The sequence below is a fragment of the Nicotiana tomentosiformis genome, chromosome 1, assembly GCF_000390325.3.
Source record: "Nicotiana tomentosiformis chromosome 1, ASM39032v3, whole genome shotgun sequence".
In the NCBI taxonomy this organism is placed as follows: domain Eukaryota; kingdom Viridiplantae; phylum Streptophyta; class Magnoliopsida; order Solanales; family Solanaceae; genus Nicotiana; species Nicotiana tomentosiformis.
Window position 1 is genome coordinate 51,199,243 of NC_090812.1, and position 20,497 is coordinate 51,219,739.

General features: G+C 34.3%; 1 protein-coding gene across 3 annotated transcripts; it reads left to right on the plus strand.

Annotated features, from left to right (window-relative positions):
• Nucleotides 1-8,740: 8,740 nt before the first annotated feature.
• LOC104093687 (NAD-dependent malic enzyme 59 kDa isoform, mitochondrial) lies at nt 8,741-19,559 on the plus strand. Of its 3 annotated transcripts, XM_009599477.4 has the most exons (19): nt 8,741-9,072; nt 10,561-10,657; nt 12,482-12,600; nt 12,688-12,855; nt 13,192-13,320; nt 13,822-13,882; nt 14,032-14,135; nt 14,223-14,306; nt 16,066-16,172; nt 16,295-16,388; nt 16,714-16,827; nt 17,025-17,090; nt 17,791-17,863; nt 17,948-18,034; nt 18,201-18,255; nt 18,330-18,401; nt 18,533-18,595; nt 18,951-19,065; nt 19,175-19,559. In XM_009599477.4, exons 1-19 carry the CDS (start codon nt 8,944-8,946, stop codon nt 19,241-19,243), a joined length of 1,806 nt encoding a protein of 601 aa, XP_009597772.1. In that variant the 5' UTR covers nt 8,741-8,943; the 3' UTR covers nt 19,244-19,559. The 3 variants fall into 3 exon arrangements, 2 of the variants coding, with proteins under 2 accessions (XP_009597772.1, XP_033511365.1); XR_011410522.1 differs by lacking the exon at nt 18,201-18,255; XM_033655474.2 differs by lacking the exons at nt 8,741-9,072; nt 10,561-10,657 and adding an exon at nt 11,725-11,911.
• The last annotated feature ends 938 nt before the right edge of the window (nt 19,560-20,497 follow it).

The following is a 20,497-nucleotide window of genomic DNA, read 5'->3' on the forward strand; positions in this document are numbered from 1 at the left end:
TCATAACTTTAGGTTTATTAGTAATGAAGGCTTTAAACACAATAGATTTCTTTTCAAGAAATGGAGTAAAATTATTGGCAATCGAAGCACAAGTTAAAATCATAAACGAGTAACACATCATTTATTCTTGAAATACTTTTCCCCCAAAGGCAATACACAGTTTAAATTCATGAATATATAAGAGCTCAAAACACATTGGAAATACTTACAAAGCATAGCATTAGTTGAAACAACCATATTTGGGCACGACTTGAGTACATAAGCTTTTAGGCAAATCTATTTTCAAAGTCAATTTAGAACAGTTGAATCAAGGCTCATTTCATAACCTTTATCGCATCATTTCATTTTATTGGAACCATTAGCCAAAAATATAACTTTTATTATTGGCACAGTAGCCACACTTTATATCCCCAACTCGCCCATTTCACTTTCAAGCATCTTTAATCACGGCTTTCTATACACACATGAGTAATTAAGAGTCTTAAACACGTCGATATTTCTTATATAATTTGGCATAATAGCCTTCTGAAGTCATAACATCTTAACACACATCCCATACTTGAACACATTTTCGTATGATATCACAATATGACAAGAGAGTTCAGAACACATTTTGAACATATACCTTTCGACACAAAGCTTATTTAGAATAGTTAATTTATAATGAATAACTCGGGACTTACAAGAATATCATGTGATTCAATTCTATGAGAGAAGTTTAGCCAACATACCTCGCTTTGAGCTTTCCTTAAATTACTACAACGTTCCGAAAATCCTAGCAATCCCAATCTATTTTGAGACATAACAAAATTGAACACAAATTAGGAAGATATTCATGGTTTCAGCTCATTTGAATATTTTATCAAACACTAAATGTGCAAATTTGACTACAAGGTTCTTCTACAAGATTTCCTTCATTCCACAACCAGTCTTTACTTATTTGAGCTCAACAATCTTCCCACAAATCTTATTGGTACATGTATGTATACATAATACTCTTACACCCAAGAATCATATTCTCAACCAACCATCTTCTATCCAAATTCGAAATTGAAAACTAAGGTATGGAACCTTACCTCTTAGATGAAGAACATGTGAGGTTTCTTTGTGAATTCTCCAAGTTTTGAGCAAGGATTGATGAACAATTAGCCTAGGGTCTCCTCTCTCTCTCTCTCCTCTCTCTCTCTCTCTCTCTCTCTCTCTCTCTCTCTCTCTCTCTCTCTCTCTCTCTCTCTCTCTCTCTCTCTCTCTCTCTCTCTCTCTAGAGCACTCTCACTTCTCTCTAAAAATATTAGTTTTTTGCCTTCAAAACGAGCCTCAAGGGCTATTAATCAAAATAGGATCGGATTATAAAGATAGAAAAATAGACCCTTCGAAATTCGGACCGGCCTACAGATCAAGCTAGGCACGCTCTGTAGCGAGCTATACACCAGGCTTCGCGAGGTATATAGCACGGGCTAGCGCACTATAGACCTTGCGCTGCGAGCTCTATAGCACGGTCTAGCGTGCTACAGACCTGGCTTCGCGAGGTATATAGCACGATCTAGCGTGCTACAGACCTGGCTTCCCGAGATCGAAACGATTCAACTCTCCAACACATTGTTCAACCCAAAAAGTTCGAAAATATAATAAATTAGCCTACCTTGGCACCACAGAACCTTAAATTCCTTAGCGAAATTTTTCGGGGCCTTACATACACAATACTTAGCCTTAAGATATAGACGAAACAACAGAAGTAACAATTCTAGGAATAAGGTTTCCGGGCACAACAACAAAAGAATCGAGAAATCAGAAGATAAAATGGATTGAGCTTTATATAAAATATAGTATAAGTTTGCGAGAAAAATCTTTTTTTTTTACAATGACAACTGAACTCACTATTTATAGCTATAAAGAAAGTCCTAGGGTTGTTCCCTTCTTTAATGTCAATTATAAGAGGTATTTATGAAGATACAATGGTGAACATAAAATGTCAAATTCCTTGTAACAGATAACTACTCTTAATACAACAACAACAACAATAACAACAATAACATACCCAATATAATTCCACGGGTGGGGTCCGGGGAGGGTAGTGTGTACGCAGACCTTACCCCTACCTGGAAAGGTAGAGAGACCGTTTTCGATAGACCCTCGACTCAAGAAAAGGTGGAAAGGAAGAATATGGGAGAAGAAGAAGAAGAGGAAAGAGGGGGGATAACTGCTCTTAATGCTATGAATATTCTCTATTGAATGCTACCGGGAGAAGAGCATTTATCACATCTTTATGAGCATTATTCTTCCCGGTGACAAACATAATAGTTGTCTTCAGTCTTCAGTCATCTTCCTGTCTTGGGCTCCACGTATTCCTTTCTCGGACGACCACGTATCATAACATATTTTAACCAATACTCTCGCATATATATATATATATATATATATATATATATATATATATATATATATATATATGCGAGAGAAATATCAAACTATATATAATAAACGGCAAAAGGCCAAATATACCCATGTACTTTCGAAAATAATCTAAGAATACTCCTTGTTATACTATTGGGCTATATATACCCTTCCCGTCATATTTTGGAACAAATATACCCTTATTTTGGATGGAGTGCCACGTGTCAACACCAAATGAAAACGACCTATTTCTTTTTTTTTACCTGATCCGTTTTAAAAAACCCACCACCCGACGCGTTTTAAAATTTAGTTTTTAAAGAATATATTTTGTAAAAACTGAAATTTCTTTTTGTAAAAACTAACCAAAAAAAAAAAGAAATTTGTAAAATATATATTTTTAAGTTTTTTCAGTTTTTTTAAAGTAGTTTTTTTGTAAAAATTGAAAAAAAATATTTTTTTAAAAAATGCTTTAAAAACTGAAAAATATATATTATGTACAAATTGAAAAAAAGAAATTTGTAAAATATATATTTTTAAGTCTTTTCAGTTTTTTTAAATTATTTTTTTTGTAAAAACTGGAAATTTTTTTTTTTTTAAAAACTGAAAAAAAAGACTCTCCTAAAGCAGTGGACTACATATGTATTAGTTTTAAGAAAATAAAAATACTTTACAAAATCTTTTTTTTCCAGTTTTTACAAAAAAATACTTTAAAAAACTGAAAAATATATATTTTGCAAATTTCTTTTTTTTCTAATTTTTACAGAATATATATTTTTTTGTATTTTTTTAAAAAAATTATTTTTTCGATTTTTACAAAAAAATATACTTTAAAAAAACTGAAAAGACTTAAAAATATATATTTTACAAATTTCTTTTTTTTTAATCAGTTTTTACAAAAGTAAAATCCAGTATTTACAGAATATATGCTTTAAAAAAATAAATTTTAAACACAGGTCGGGTGGTGGGTTTTTTAAAACGTATCGGGTAAAAAAAAGAAATGGGTCATTTTTATTTGGTGCTGACACGTGGCACTCCATCCAAAATAAGGGTATATTTGTTCCAAAATATGACGGGAAGGGTATATATAGCCCAATAGTATAACGAGAGGTATTTTTAGACAATTTTCGAAAGTAAATGAGTATATTTGGCCCTTTGCCGTATAATAAATCACTTTCTCTTTACTAACTCTAAATTATAGATCACCTTTATAAAGATAAATCTTTCCTTAATTTTTTGTTTGTTAGCTCGTTATCCCATTTGATTTTAAATTTATCACTAAGTTAAAAGAAAATTGACTCATATGAATGTTTCATGGTCTTCTTTCCGTGAAATAATCTCAGAATGATTGCTTGAATGAATGTCCTTTTGTTTTTAGAAAACATTGTGGCCATACATACTTTTTCAAGGTAAAGGGTGAAATGATTCGATAATAATGTTATACTTATCACACTTGTCCTCACAAATTAAAAAAAAAAAAAAAAAAAGAGAGAACCACCCCAGAAAAATTCACTCAAGCATTTGCACAAGTTACCCCTTTTAATCAATACTTTCTTTTAAGATTTTGAGAATACATCCAAAAAGAAGAGAAAACCAACAACTCCCCTCACCATTATTTTAACAGTCAAATGATTTTTCTGTAGTTAAATTTTTTTAAACATTTTACGTATAAGAAAATACGATTTGCAATTTGTAAATTTTATTTTAGACAAATTAAAATATAGGTGTTCAAATTCACCAAGAAAATTAAAATCAACATTAAATTTCGAGGTCGAAGTACTATAAATAAATATACAGAAAACGCCAAGCAAAGTATTGAATGTTGTACAAAAATGTTCCCTCAGATTTTGGGTTACCCCTTCATATGAAACTTCCACGTGCTGCCACTGTACCACTTATTAAAACTCCAGTAAACCCTTTTATGAACACCTCCCCTCCCCCAACCAACCCACCACTCCATTATTGGCTAAATTCCCATTTTACCCCTACCCTATTGCCCGTAGTCTACCCGGGCAGCATATTGACCGTTCAAAGCCCAATACCGGGCAGGCAAGCCCCCACTTTAGCCCCCGGCGTCTCAACACTTTCAGCTATACAAGTTAATCGGACCGGACTGACCCGCTACAATCCGGTTCGATCCGGTTCAGCTCGGGTCAGCCCGGCACTGTAGTGTTTGGGGGCGGGCTGGGACGGATTGGGCGGGGAGCGGGTTTTAAACGAAAAGTTTTTGGATATCGGTGCACCGGAACCCACTTAGCCCGGTAACCCGTTAACAGGTTTTTAACGGGCTACAGCCCGGTCCAGCCCGGTTTTCGTTATAATTTATTTTTATTTTTTTAAAATTTTCTGGACCGTTGCCAACGGGTCAAATTCAATTTTAACCTTTTAAAAACTATAAATAGCCCCCCTTCTTCTTCATTTTTCCTCACAATTCACTCTCTTACTACTCTAATTCTCTCTTGATAATATTGATTATTGTTCTTAGATTCTCAATTACTTATTATTTCAAGTTTCATCAAGTATTTAATTTAGCCATTATAAAATTATTATATTTAGCCATTACATAATATTTAGTAGCTTTACACATATTTCTGAAAGTTCACCTGAAAATTTAAATGTAGATTATGAGTGACTTCAAGAAAATTATGGTATAGATGATGATTTAGATGATATTCAATCACCTGATAATCTTGAAACACCACCAGTTACACATGGTAATGCTAGTCAAACTCAAAATATTAGGGGTTGAGGTCGTGGTAATACAAGTAGGCCTCCCCTCCCTATTAAGAAAAATCGAAGATTAAGAAGTAGGTGTTGGAATTTTTTTGACAGACTAGAAGAAGATAAAAATTATGTAAGATGTAGAATTTGTAAGGATGTTTATAAACATGAGACCGGTAAGGGAGGGGGAACGGGTCAACTTCACAGGCACATGGTAGAGCACCACCCTCTTGATTGGGGAGTAGATGACGAAGATGGGCAACAAAAACTTAACCCGGGTATTGGGGGGTTAATGGGTAAATACGGTATTAAGAAAGATGGGGAAGAATTAACTAAAATGATTGTTTTAGGTTGTTTACCTTTTAGTTTTGCTGCTTCACCAAATCTTGTTACTTATATTCAAAGAATTTATAACCCTTTGTTTAAAGGTATTCCTAAAAGTACTTGTAGAGCTGATATCTTTAGGCTTTTTGGACAATGTCAGACGCATATATACGTTATTTGTTCGCCAGTCTTTCTTGTAAAGTTTCTCTTACTTCTGATATTGGTCGTGCTGTAAATAGAAATGATTATTTGACTGTTACATGCCATTGGATAGATGATGAAAATGGCTACTTGTCGCCAATTAATCAGTACTTTATCTTCTTATATGGATATTGGACCAACTGAAACTCCTAATATTGACACTTGTATTTCTGATCTACACAAACATTTACAAACTTTATATAATTATTATGCTAACATTGTTGATGCTTCTTCTGCTGTAGATGCAAATATTCCTTCAAGTTCAGTTTCAACATCTGGGGCCGGTGTTTTGGATGATAATGATGGTGTTGAAGATTATTTGATTTGGTCCACCCACACTAGGAGAGCATCAACAAACCAGTAGCAGGAGTATTGATGAATTCCAATTCTACTTGCAAAAGTCAGTAGAGCCCCGTACAAAGAAATTTCTACCCGCTGGGTTGGTGGAGGAACAACTCAAATCTATTTCCTGTTCTTTCGGCCATGGCTCGAGACATACTAAATGTGCCGATTTCAACAGTTGCATCAGAGAGCGCATTTAGCCGAGCAAGACAGCAACTAGGAGATACCCGCCATTAATTGGGCAGCAACGCTTTGGAAATTCTAGTGTGCTTCAGAGATTGGATAATATCAGAACGGCGAAATCAAGGGCGTGACGAGGTAGATGAAGCGGAGGACCAAAAAATTAAAAATATAATGGTTTATGGTTCCGATTCAACCAATGCCGGAAACCAAGAACCTCATGTTGACATGGATGAACTTACAAAAATGATGCAAAACATGTGATGTACTATTTCTTATTTTTTTATAATTGTTGTAAACTTTTAATTTGTAAGTTCAAAAATAAAAAAATTAAAAAAAGAACTTGCAAATTAATTTGAAGTATTATATATTATTCAATAAAAATATCAAATGAAAGCCTTCGGAGCTTGATCCTTACATATTGCCTATTGGTCTTATTAAATAATTTTTTGTAGCCACTTACTTTCAAATTTTAAATTTCAAATTTTAAACTTCAAAGTTTAATTCTAAGCCTTAAAAGTTTGCAAACACTTAAGTATCAATAATATTGAATAAGAAAAATAAAATTTACTTTAAAAAAAAAAAATAGCCCGTCCCGATACGGACCCATTAAGCCCAAATCCGGACGGCCCAAAAAAATCCGAAAATATACAACCCGCTAACCAGCCCGGAACGTTAAACGGACGAGTTAATTTTTTTTGTGTACAGCCCGTCCCGGCCCGCCGGTTAAACACCCATACGTTCAACTCAACAACTTCAAGTTTCCCCTGATCTCCTTTTGATTTTCAAGATCCCATAACACGCTACTAATAATCAATCAGGTTAACTTTGTTCATTTAAATTATGCTAAATCTACTTATCAATATTTAGCTACAACAACAACTGACCCAATGTAATTCTACAAGTGGAGTTTGGGGAGGGACAGACCTTACCCCTATCTTCAAGAATACAGAGAGATTGTTTCCGAAAAACCCTCGACTTAGAAATATTTAGCTAGCTTTTTATCTATATCGAGAATCAAAATTCCGGGCTATACTATACAAAGTTGGCTATATAATAACAACAACAACAACAAATAGTTAGATTTCACAAGTAGGATTTGGCAGTGACGGCCTTAAAGTAAGGCAAGTAAAGTAAAGGTTTTAGGCCCTAAAATTTTATGAATTATTTTTTTTCAAAAAGTTAAGCATCTTAAAAAAAAAGTATATTTTTTTTAAGAAAATGAAAAGAAAATTTAAATATTTGAATAATTCGACGCATATGAAAATATTTTTGATTTCTATTTAGTGGTTAAAAATATTGCATTAACCTCGAGAGTTCCTTAAAACATAATAGTCAATTGATATTGACGATTTAGATTTATTTTTAAATTAAAACTATTAAAAGAAATTGTATAATTAAAAGATAATACTCTAATCGATAATTCAATATACTTAATCATATAAGAGGACTTGATTCTTTTTCAAATGCATATATTGCTTATAGAATAATATTAACTATTTTTATACTAGTTGCATATGTGAAAATAATTTATTTTAATAAAATTGATAAAATTTTACTTCAAGATCAATAATGCCTCAAGATAAATTAGGTGGATTATCTATACACATTATTAATTGAAAAAAATAATTAGAAAAAACTGATTATAAATAAAATTATTACTTAACTTTACATTTCAAAAGCTAGATAAATAAACTTCAAATAAAAATATATATATATATATATATATATATATATATATATATATATATATATATATATATATATATATATATATATATATATATATATATATTTTTTTTTTTAAAAAAGTAAGGCCTCCAATCAAGGTTTGGCTTTAGGCCACCAATTCTGTTGAGCCGCTCCTGGGGAGAGTAGTGTGTATCCAGACCTTACCCCTATCTTATGAGGGTATAAATAATATTTCGGGTAGACAATCGGCTCGAAAATAGAAAATGAGGAATAAACAAATAATAATATCAACAAGGTGATAGGACAACAAAAACAATTGGTCATATAATAACAAAGATCAAGAAATAGAAAAATACAAAAATAGTGCCAATACTATCTGCAAGAATGACACAGCGTGTACTGACAAGGGATGCGATTAGAAAAAGTTGGCTATATAAAACTTTTATATTTATTTCGCTTTATTTTGGCTAATTCTGAAGTAGAATGTGATTAGATGGATATGTTCCAACATATTCGTTTAATATCAACCTATGCAACTCTTGAGCTTATGATTGGCCATGCGAAATTCACATAAGCATTACCAATATTTAATGAAAACAACCCAAAAATGTGAAGAAAAAGTGTAAAATAATAGTATTTTATTTTATATAATTATATTTACATTAATTTAATTTATGTATTAAGTTAGTAATTATGACAGAAATCATAAGGTTAGTCTAATTAAAATACATTAAAATTTAGATTGTTAAATGAAATTAAAATTTCAATATTCTGCCTACAAAGAATGTTTATAAAGATCAAGATAAAAGGGAGTGAAAAAGAACGAGTCAAAATTAAACAGAGAAAAGTAAAAGGAATATATAGTCAGAGGGGAACCTCACCTGTAAGTAGCCTTAAAAGGACAGTATAAATATGAGTTCTTGACTCTTCACCATTTTTATGGACTTGTAGTTCTGTTCATGTTGTTGTTGACAGAGACCCATTAAACACAAACAACAACATCATTAGTTGAATTCATTGATTCACTGCTACTCTTGTTCTTGTCTTGTTGTGGTTTTTTTTCTATCAGGATTTTTCTTTAAGGATCGTACAATGTTGAGAGCGGCTCGATCTGCGGCGTCGAATCTCCGCGGTATACGGCGGTTCTCTACGGCTATTCCATCTCCAAGTATCGTCCACAAGCGTGGTGCTGATATTCTTCACGATCCTTGGTTCAACAAGGTTCGAATAGTTTTTTTTTTTTAGCTTTTCAATTTGTAGCTTAATTAGAATTGAAAGATAACATTTTCTTGTTATTTTGAGCCATGATCTGAGTGCTTCATTTGGAAATTGTTTTGGAGATTTTGTTTTGTAAGTTATACTGTTACTATTAATTGAAATTCTAGCAGTTAAAAATAAGGTTTTTGGTTAATATGGAGGCAACCCAATTTTTGTCTTAGGATGGAGGTTCAATGCAATATTGAATTTGCCAAAAAATGGTGACTTTGTTGGATTGTCTTGATGTATTAATTAAACGGGGTTATGTGATATGAAGTGCTGCTTGAAGTAATGAGTCCAAAGATTAAATTTCTACACCTAAGTTTTGATGTCTGCTTCATTCTTTATTGATTTAGCCCCTCGAGATGTGGGAATTTTATTGGGGAAATGGATTTAGAGGATTCATATAGCCGACCAAATTATTTTTGGATTGAAGTGTACTTATGTTGTTACTTATGAGTAAACTTGTGCTTGTATAGTATGTAAACGGGTGGTAGTGATACGATCAAATTGTCCTGCAAGTTACTCATAGACAGGGCTCAAGTATGGTGCTATGGCAAAAATAAAAAGTGGGTATTTGATTCCACAAACTGAAAGGAACTGTGCTGAAAATTTCATGAGCCAAATGTAGAAGTGGAATAGAATTCATGATGCAAAAAGAGTTCAATGACCTCATTGGGATTCTTAATCTCGTGTGTTCTTTTTACAAGAAATTTAAGGAACTATGCTGAAAAATTCATGAGCCAAATGTAGAAGTGGAATACAATTCTATGCATAAAGAGTTTAATGACCTCATTGGGATTCCACGATGTCATGGTGTTTAGGCTGTCCAAGAAGGCATATGGTTCGATATTCTTCTTAATGCCAACCTTTATAAGAGGAATGTTAGTATGTTCAAGAGTTCTGTTCTTTAAGCTTTATGTTTCTCGAGAGACCATGATTTCTACGACCTCAAAAACTTTCTCAAGAGATCAGATTGGTACAACCTTAAAAACATGTTTTTAGTAGCCTTTGGAGTGGGAGTGCTTAAGCAACCGATTAGGTGCAATGTCAAATACAATAATCTGATTACACTGAATGATTCTTTAAATTGTGTGAATCATCGCATCTAAAAGCTCAATCTGGTAGACAAGACACACTTTTATTTACTTAATTATGCCTTCAACTTCAACACGCCCCTTCACATGCGTGCTTGATTCCTTTTCAGTGGCCAAGTATGTTTGGCGATTTGTGTTGGTGAAACTTGAACCTAAGACCTCTGCCTACTCTGATACCACATTCAATTATGTGAACCATCTCATCTAAAAGCTAGCTTAAACTGTTAAAGAGAACGCACTTATTATTTACTTATTTATGCTTTCAAAAATGTAATAGTTGGATGAAATTGATGTGATTGATGTATTGTCTGCAAAAATGAAGCAGTAAGAGCTAATAAGGTTCTATAAAAAACAGGACACAGGATTCCCTATGACGGAAAGAGATCGATTGGGGCTGCGCGGTCTCCTCCCACCACGTGTAATATCCTTTGAACAGCAATATGAGCGCTTCAGTAAGTTCACTGTTTTATACTTAGCCCTTGATGGTTGCATACAGGTTAATAATTAGCCCTTTATAGAAGTCTATGCTCAATTTTTTTAGAAGAAACTTCCCCTCTCTCTCTCTCTCTCTCTCTCTCTCTCTCTCTCTCTCTCTCTCTCTCTCTCTCTCTTCCTTACCTCTGGCTTCCTTGTGGTAACTTAGATATAGAACACCTGGTTTTATTTTCCTCCCAGCATTTCAAAATTACCTTTTGCAGTGGAGCTATCTGCTGCCAACAGATGTGGAAAAATTATCAAATGTTTCCAGATTACAAAATGTAAATACATCCATTTAATTGCTTTTGATTGCTAAAACATAAACTTGGTAATGGTATTCACTATCGACCTTCCAATCTTTTTTTATGGAATTATCACTTGAGCACCCATTTCATGTGAGCTGTAAAGTAGTTCCATCATGTTTCTAATGCCCAGAACAAGTTATGCCATAATTGTGTAAGCAACTCTCAAGTCTTGTAGATATCTTTACAGTTTATACCTATGACCTCAAGTTGTCTGGAGCCGCTATCTGACTGTTGACAACTACCAGTTAAATTGGTTAATTGCTTACTAAAAAAGAAACCTATCATATTTTGAGGTTTCTGTCGATGGCAGACATCTGAACTTTAAACTCTACATTAGTCCAACCTTGTGAGCCAGACAATTTATTAGCTTTCGAAGTATATTGAAAGCCGATACAGACAACGAAAAGGGAAAACTGCCATGAAAATTTGATGAGAACCATCAACTTAGTTTGGTAATAATACTTCCTAGTGGGTTTCTTTCACTATCAATCTTTTTTCTCTTTTCTTTGGCAGGGTGTGGGGTTCATATATTTGTCAAGATTGTTGTAAGACAGTTCATCCCCTTAGAAATGTCCTAAGCGGCTAAGCCAAGATTCTGGTTGTTACTGTTTTTCTCAAGTGATTACGGAGCATACCCCTTTGGTGAAGAATCTTGAACATGGCTGAACATTTCTTTTAATTATCACCAGGACTATATAGTAATAAACAGAAGGAAATGCCTGATGCAATGAGGTGCTGGAATAGTTGTCAATGTTGGTTCGGCATATTTGTTTCCTTAAATACCAGTGTGATTTATGATGTGTCAACGTTATGCTCGCTAACCCCAAATATTCCAAGAAATGGTAGCAGAACTACTACTGAGGCTTGATAGCACCATCTACTTTGACATCTTTTGGCCCCTACGGATTTGGCTCAATGGCAAAGGTAGTACAACACGAGATGTGTAGTAGGCCCATATCACAAGTTTCAATCCTGTTGTGAACCAAGTTCGGCATTTAGGTGAAAAATGATAGAGGGGTGAACCCATTATCCACCGAGTTTCAGAGCTGGAAAAATGGATTTCTTGGTTATAAAAATATAGTTTAAGATCTTTTATTGGCTTTCTTGTCATACTAGGCATGTTGCATGTCGGCACTAACATGTATTAAAAACTATAAACTTAGTTCCTCCTTACTGAAAAAGAGAGGAAGAAAGTTTGAAGCATTTACATTTAATCTTGCTGAAAATAAAAATATTGGTACTTTTTAGTTCCAATCTTCCATTTTGACTGCATTCTGGTTAATCTTCTGGAAAGATCTTTATCTTTTTTCCTATTCAACTGTCTTATCTATCAGATGGAGGAACATGCATCCACTTCCGCTCATGTTGCTACTGATGTTATTGCATATCCATCAGTGTATCGTCATATCTTTCTGTTAGTAAGTTTAGTTGTAAGATATCTGTCTTGAAGTTGTGTTGTCTAATACCATGTTAATTCTTTTGTTGTACTGCTAGTGGAATCATTTCATTCGCTTGAGAAAAATACTGAAGGTCAACCAGACAGTGTTGTCTCGCTAGCAAAATGGAGGATCTTAAACAGGCTGCATGACAGGAATGAGACATTGTACTACCGAGTAAGTCTGGTGGTTGAAAATCGTACTTGCAATAGTAACAAGTGAGCTATTTCTGACTGAAGTTAAATCCCTAACCTTTCTTCGCAGGTTCTAATTGACAATATCAAAGATTTTGCTCCCATAATATACACTCCAACAGTAGGATTGGTTTGCCAAAACTACTCTGGCTTGTTTAGACGTCCACGTGGCATGTATTTCAGTGCCAAAGATAAGGGAGAGATGATGTCAATGATCTTTAACTGGCCTTCTACTCAGGTATTATGTGATTTCACAACTTTCTGCTGTTTCAGCTTTCTCTTCTGTCATTTCAATTAGTGGTGATTGGTTTACCTTTTTTTTTAGTAAAGTGACAATTTCAGACCTGTGTTATATTTCCTTTCCCTTTTCATTTCAGATATTTGTCTGGAAGACTTGGCTATAGGAAGTTAAATAGTATTTAGATGATATTTCAGAATTATGCAAAACTTAAATAAAGTGTAGCTGAGAAAATCTTACAGATTTTGACATGTTTAATACGAATTGTCTTTTAAGAACAAAAACTTACGGCATTGATCAAATAGAATCACCTAATGGATTCTCTTGTGTTTGCAGGTAGACATGATTGTGCTGACAGATGGAAGCCGTATTCTTGGCCTTGGCGATCTTGGAGTTCAGGGGATAGGTATACCAATTGGCAAACTTGACATGTACGTAGCAGCTGCTGGTATCAACCCACAAAGAGTATGTATAAAAGTTACTCTTTGTTCTTCAGTTTCACATTCATGAACTGCGACGCCAGTTTAAAGTGTTGCATCTACTTTGTATTTTTCTTACATATGTCGCTTTGTAAATCCAAAGTGCAATGGAACATAGGCATCTGGTACGGATTTGGCAAGGATATCAATCTGTCTAACTAGCCTATCCCTAAAGACTAAAATAAAGTTAAATAAAGAAATGATTCCTGAGTTAAATTGAGGCTTTGATCTAGTTTTAAGAAATGACTGCTAATGCTCCTTATCAAAAAAAAAAAGAAAGAAATGACTGCTAATGCTGTTATTTGTCAAGTCTTGCTTTGTTATTTATAGTTGTCAGTATCTTGTACAATTTAGTCAAAATTGATGCACACACAATTTAGCTTCTTGAATAACAGAACAAGTGATTGTTATACTTTCCATTAGTTAATGCTCCGTGTGATGGTGTGCCTTCACTGTTTGCAAAATTTACTATGGCTATGCCTGACAGGTGCTCCCAGTCATGCTTGACGTTGGTACCAACAATCAGAAGCTTCTGGAAGACCCTCTTTGTGAGTAAGACTTTTTAATGTCTAGTACTTTAAAAAAAATTATTTAGTACCCTGATATGCTCACGCCTCATTTGGTTCTGGCTTCTTCTGTGCTGGAGGATTTTCTGGTCCTTGCAGTATACTCCTTCTTACATGATTTTTGTTTACAGATCTTGGGCTGCGACAACCTAGGCTGGAAGGAGAAGAATATTTGTCAATAGTTGATGAATTTGTGGAAGCTGTTCATGCTCGTTGGCCAAAGGCTGTTGTGCAGGTCCATTTTATTTTCAAAGGAAGATTTCCTCTTCTTCATCATTATCTTTCTTTCTATTGTACTGATATATCTGAATAATGCTATCAGTTTGAGGATTTTCAAGCAAAGTGGGCTTTTGAGACACTGGATCGCTATCGGAAAAAGTTTTGCATGTTCAATGATGACATACAGGTAGTGTGTTTAGTCTATGGCTGTCCAACGGGACGGGACGGGACGACATTTAGCCGGGACGGTGGCGGGACGGGACGAATCGGGACGGGACAAACGGGACGAAACGGTAGGCCCATCCCGTCCTGCTAACAAACGGGACGAGACGGGACGGGACGGACGGTAGGCCCATCTCGTCCCGCTAACAAACGGGATGGGACGGAACGGGTTCGCGGGCCTTAAGTGCCGTTTTAAAAAAAAAAATTATTTAAGCATTGAGTTTGACAACGACTATTCTTTTGACAATGACTAAGTTTTTAAAGTTTGCAACAGCTAGTTTTTTGACTTATTTAATAAACTTAAAAATTAAACGGAAATTAGGAAACTAAGTAAAGAATTATAAAATATTAAAACAAAAGATTTGTAATGAAATATTTTAGTAATTATAAATTTATAATAGAGTTATAATTTATTTAATATAATTTCAAGCCATTAAGTAACTAAGTAAGAGTGTAAGACAATTCATAAAAAAAATTCAACGCTTAGAGTCTTTTATTTTATTAATAGAACTTTCAAATCTCACATACAAATATAATTCTTTTGAATAGCACCTAATCTACGCAGCCACCTTCTAGGAAGGGTTCTGTTTGAACTAGGCCTCTTAGTAGCCAATTACAAATTATCATACTAATATTTGTAAGCTCCTATATAACTTCGTTGTAACTTATCTATAATTTCTCCCGGACATTGTTCTGGAATTGGCAATGTTGATTGATGTTCCATGAGTTCCATGCCGTCATAGCTCCCAGTGCTAAGTATCTCATTGTATTCTTTTCTTCCCTAGTTTCACCACCTGTTGTTTCCATAAATTTATATTTATCAAACATTGATCTAACATAAGAATATATGTTAGCTTGGCAGTCTTCGAGAGATGGTTGTTCATTTTCTTGAATTGCTAAATTCTCATAAATTTTACGAACTAGTCCATTTGCACCTCTTAATTTTAAAGATGGGTTAAGTATAGTAGAAATTAAATAAACTTGGGGAATAAGAAAAAAAATACTTTTTAAATTTTGCAATCATTTCATTAATGGCCGGTGCATAAGTTGGATTAATTTTGCAATCATTTCATTAAGCTAGTTGCTGCAGTTGTGTTAGCACTTAGCAGAAGCATTATCTAAGGTGATAGTTAAAACTTTATCAATGAGTCCATAAAATTCAACAATTTGTAGAACATTAGTTGCAATATATGCTCCAGTGTGTTTTGAATCAACAAATTTATAACCAATAATATGTTTTTGCATGTTCCAGTGATGATTAACTCAATGATATGTAACAGTTAAATAATCACAACTATTAGGAGTTTAGGACTACGACTTATATCAAATGTGATAGACACTTTACAATCTAAGTGAAAAAATACACAACGAATATACTGAAGATATTCGGTTTGAAATTTAAAAATATTATTTTTAACCGTGGTCTTAGGAAAACCTTGAAAAGCAGGATTATAAGTTTCTTGTATATAATGCACAAAAAAAATAGGATGTGGGACGGGACGGGACAAACGGGACGAAATGGCCATCCCGTCCCATCCCGTATCCCGTTTAACATGGGCCCATCCCGTTTAGAATTAAGCGGGACGGGACGGGACGGCCCGTCCCGTTGGACAACCTTAGTTTAGTCCGATTTTTTTGCTAGAGTTTATTTGTTGGCCACACTTGTTCTATTTTTGCCACCACCACTTGCAGAAAAATTATCTTCTGCTCTTCTTGTTTAATAGGGAACAGCCGGTGTTGCTCTTGCTGGGCTATTAGGAACTGTTAGGGCACAGGGCCGGCCATTGACTGATTTTGCCAATCAAAAGATAGTGGTAGTCGGAGCAGGAAGGTAGTGGCAAAATTAATTTTAACAACCTATCCTTGGTTATAAAGAAATTCTGTCCTATTTAGATGCATGTGTTGAGGTGGCTTAATTTTGTATTCTCTTCTTTTTTGGTTTCTGGATTTCAGTGCGGGGCTTGGTGTTCTTAAGATGGCATTACAAGCTGTTTCAAGAATGGGTGGATCATCAGCAGATCCCCACTTTTTTCTTCTGGATAAAAATGTGAGTTTTTTTGTATAGATGATAGGGATTGTTTATAGTCCATGTTGATCCAGAACGAGTAAATATGCTCTCTGTTTTTGCATGTGTCTTTTATCAAAAATATCAATCCTGTACATAAGCATTATAAATTGGAGGGGAGTACTTAAGCATTTTATATTTAAAAAATTTAAAAGTATTATGGATGAAAACAAGGTTTCAGTTGCCAACGGGCTTCTGGGCTCTGCGCGTGACAAGTACCATATGTTTTCTCTCCATGGCATCAGTTGTTAAGGATTTGCATGCTCCCTATGTTATGAGTAATGGTCATTGGTCAATGTTGATGCAGGGTCTTATCACGAAACATAGGAAAGATATTGATCTAGCAGCATTACCATTTGCTAAAGCCCAACATGAGATTGAGGAGTTAGGACTACAGGAGGGAGCAGGTCTCCTTGAAGTGGTAATTTTACTAGAATCTCTGGGCATCTGCTGTATGTACGTACAAAACGAAGTTGCTCTTAGTAGAAGGATATCCGGGCTTTGTTAAAATTTGTTGACCATGTTGATAATTAGGCCATGGACACTAATAATTGCTATTTTCATCTGAGTGCTTTTATGCTTCCTGAGACACTAATGCCAGGACTAAATGCTCTTCAGGTAAAAAAGGTGAAGCCTCATGTGCTTCTTGGTTTGTCAGGAGTTGGAGGTATATTTCATGAGGAGGTGGGTCATGCACTTTGTTTTCTTTTTCCCTTCTGTATCATTTATTTGCCACGCTTGGAGCTCAGAACTGTGTCACTGGAGCAGCCATATTTAATTCTTTGACATCTCAGCTTCTCGTGATACTTTATGGAAATGATTGGATCTTTATTCTCTTAGCTGCTCTGGGTCGAAGTTACTTATTTGGCACATTTAAGCATTTTACTCGGTCTTTAACAAGTGTAGAATAATATTTTATTTGAATTTTTCCATCGTATATCCACACAACTCCTTTGCTGGGCCTTAAACTATATCATGGAGTTGTAACATAATTTAATCTTATTTTCTGGTCAAGTCGTTTGATTCACTACAAACTTGTGAAGTTATGTCATTGACAATCATATCTGATCTCATCTACCAATATTCTTCCTATTCCATTCCCTTAATATGGCAGATTCCTCTCGGACATTTATATTTGTTCCCTTTTTATCCTTATCAACAACCTTGTACTTCAGGATTTTCTTCAATAAAGCATAAGAAAGAAATATATGTGAAAGTTTAAGTGATATCTTATTTTCTGGAATTTTCTCGTTGAAGTATATTCGTTCTTTAGATTAAATCATTGAAATTTTTTCTTGATCAATTTAATCACTTGAAATGTATTGCTGTAATTCAGTTCCTTTGATATCAGCTTGTGTTTGTCTAATGTTGACGTAACTTTCAGGTGCTGAGGGCCATGCGAGAGTCAGATTCTGTTAGACCTGCTATTTTTGCCATGTCAAATCCCACAAACAATGGTTTGTCTTGTCATCCATCCTTTGCTTCCTCTACCAGTTGTTTGTCTTGATCTTACATTTTGTTTTGTATATTCTGTTCAACAGCTGAATGCTGCCCTCTTGATGCTTTCAAGCTTGCTGGGGAAAAAATTGTTTTTGCTAGTGGGAGTCCCTTTGCAAATGTTGATCTAGGTAGTTTCTTGTTTCTCGAATGCCCATTTTCTTTGTATCCTTAATATATACACATTGCAGTCACTGAGCTACTCTGTTTTATTAAGTCATCTCTACTTCCCAGTCTAGGTGTCTTCTGCACTTACTAGTGTTGTGTTACCTCATAAATCCTATTCTACGTTCTCAGGGAATGGTAAGATAGGCCATGTAAATCAAGCGAATAACATGTATCTCTTCCCTGGGTAGGTGCTGATTGTAAACCTACGTCAATTGTTTAGAACGTTACACTCATCTAACACTATTTTTGGCAATTCAGCATTGGTCTGGGAGCTCTTCTCTCTGGCGCTCGAAACATAAGTGATACAATGTTAGAAGCAGCTGCTGAGTGGTATGATCTGACAATCCTGTCTCCTTGTACTTGATTTGACCATCAGTGGTGTGAGCTTTTAATTTGTATTTAGTCAAAAAATGTGGTGCAGTGAAACCTTACTGATTTGTATATTTATTTCACACGTGCAGCCTCGCTTCTTACATGTCAGATGACGAAATCAAAAGAGGAATTTTGTATCCATCCATTAACGAGTAAGCTCTTGGTCCTGGGGAAAAGCATTCTTTGCTCATGGAGCTTTTATTTTGGAGACGTGAAATCTTAAGCACTAAATCAGCTCCACCCTGCCCCTGAGCTAGTTTATCTTATAAATTATGGTGCTAATGTTGCTGAAACATTTTCTTCCTTTTTCCCACATGTTATGATTTTGACAAGACTAAAATAGTGATAAACGTTTGTGTGGGGATTACTAGTCATGCGATTTTTGGATGACGTTTCAGCAGACTTGTACTTTGGTTGGAATCCTTTTGCAGTTAGAGAAAGTATTCATTTGGAGGTAGCAAATGTGAAATTGCTGTCCAAGGGTACTAATATTTCTTTTATGTGCAGTATTCGGGATATTACAGCAGAGGTTGGAGCTGCTGTTTTACGGGCTGCTGTAGCTGAAGACCTGGCAGAAGGTCACGGTGATGTTGGGGCAAGAGAGTTGCAGCATATGTCAAAGGTACAAAAATGTTGCTCGGATTTCCTAAACGAAATGAAACAACAGTTATAATGGTTAAATAACAATATTTTTGCCACCTTTTCTCAAGACCTTCGTTCTTTCGATGCAGGAGGAGTCCATTGAATACGTGAGAAGTAATATGTGGTACCCTGTCTATGGTCCTCTTGTTCATGATTAGTGAAGCAAGTTGTCCTGGGTCGAAATCATATGTCCACGCGAAGTGGAGTAAGGTCTGGCACTCCAAATTACACGCAGTTATGCCTGTTAAGGTCAAATTTTCGCGAACTTAATTGTTTAAGGTGTACAATTACAAGGACAAATTTAAGCTGAAACAAGGAAGAGACGAGGTCTCTTCAAATTTCATTTTTGAATGCACTTTTGTTGTAAGCCATTCTTGTTGATCTGACATGTAACCTTTGCTTTTGGCTAGGAGATGTATTTGTTATCTAAGAATAAAAGCTGATAGCTTCTCTCTCTATATTGAACTTTATTCATTTTTGTGACTTCTACTGAAATGAAATAGGATGCTGATCAATAGTTCCATAGAGAAACATGACTTTAAAGTTCAAATGTAAATAGTTATGAATCTGAATTTTCCTAAATTATGAGTTATGACAATAACATAGAATAGAATTATTAGTGGAATTTTGGACTGTAACAGAATTTAATGTAAATTAAGATGAATGGAGTACTTTTTATTGGTTAGGTTGAGCTGTCAAGCATTTTTCTCAAGAGTTCACCAACCAGCCTGAGTATCTGCTGCTTTAAACAGTAGTTACAGCGAATAGCTTTTTGTGTGCACTTAAAATTGATAGTAATACTATCGGCTATATTATCGGTCTTCTAAAGATAATTAATATTCTTTATTCGTTAAGAGAGATAGTTAATATTCTTAATTATAGAGTATTTCTCTAAGAAATTGTTTGTCTCTCTTATAAACGTTTCAGTTGATTGACATTTTACTAATTGCATCAGTAAAGGTGAAATTATTTTTATTTTCTAAAACAAGATTTTGAGATAAATTTAATTTGTTTCTCTTTATTTCAGTATATTTGACATTATTTATTTTTTTAAAAGATGGAGTAATATATTTTTATATCTAAATATACTTTTAACTTTATACATTTTGTTTTATCTTTAATAACATGATTTTCTAACCCCGTATTTAGAGTTCGAGGGATAAGTAACACAACGAAGTAAATAAAATCTATATATATATATTAAAGGAATAAAGTTACTATATATAATTGACATTGTGGTTAAGAAAAAGTGGCAAGCTAATAAATGCCAATAGTATATGGTAACTTTATGCTATATTTGACTATGTTAGTATATATATATATATATATATAATTTTGAATTTATAGATAAAGTTTTTAAATTTGAATTAAAATAAAAAAGAAATTTATCTTTTATTATCATGTTATCATAC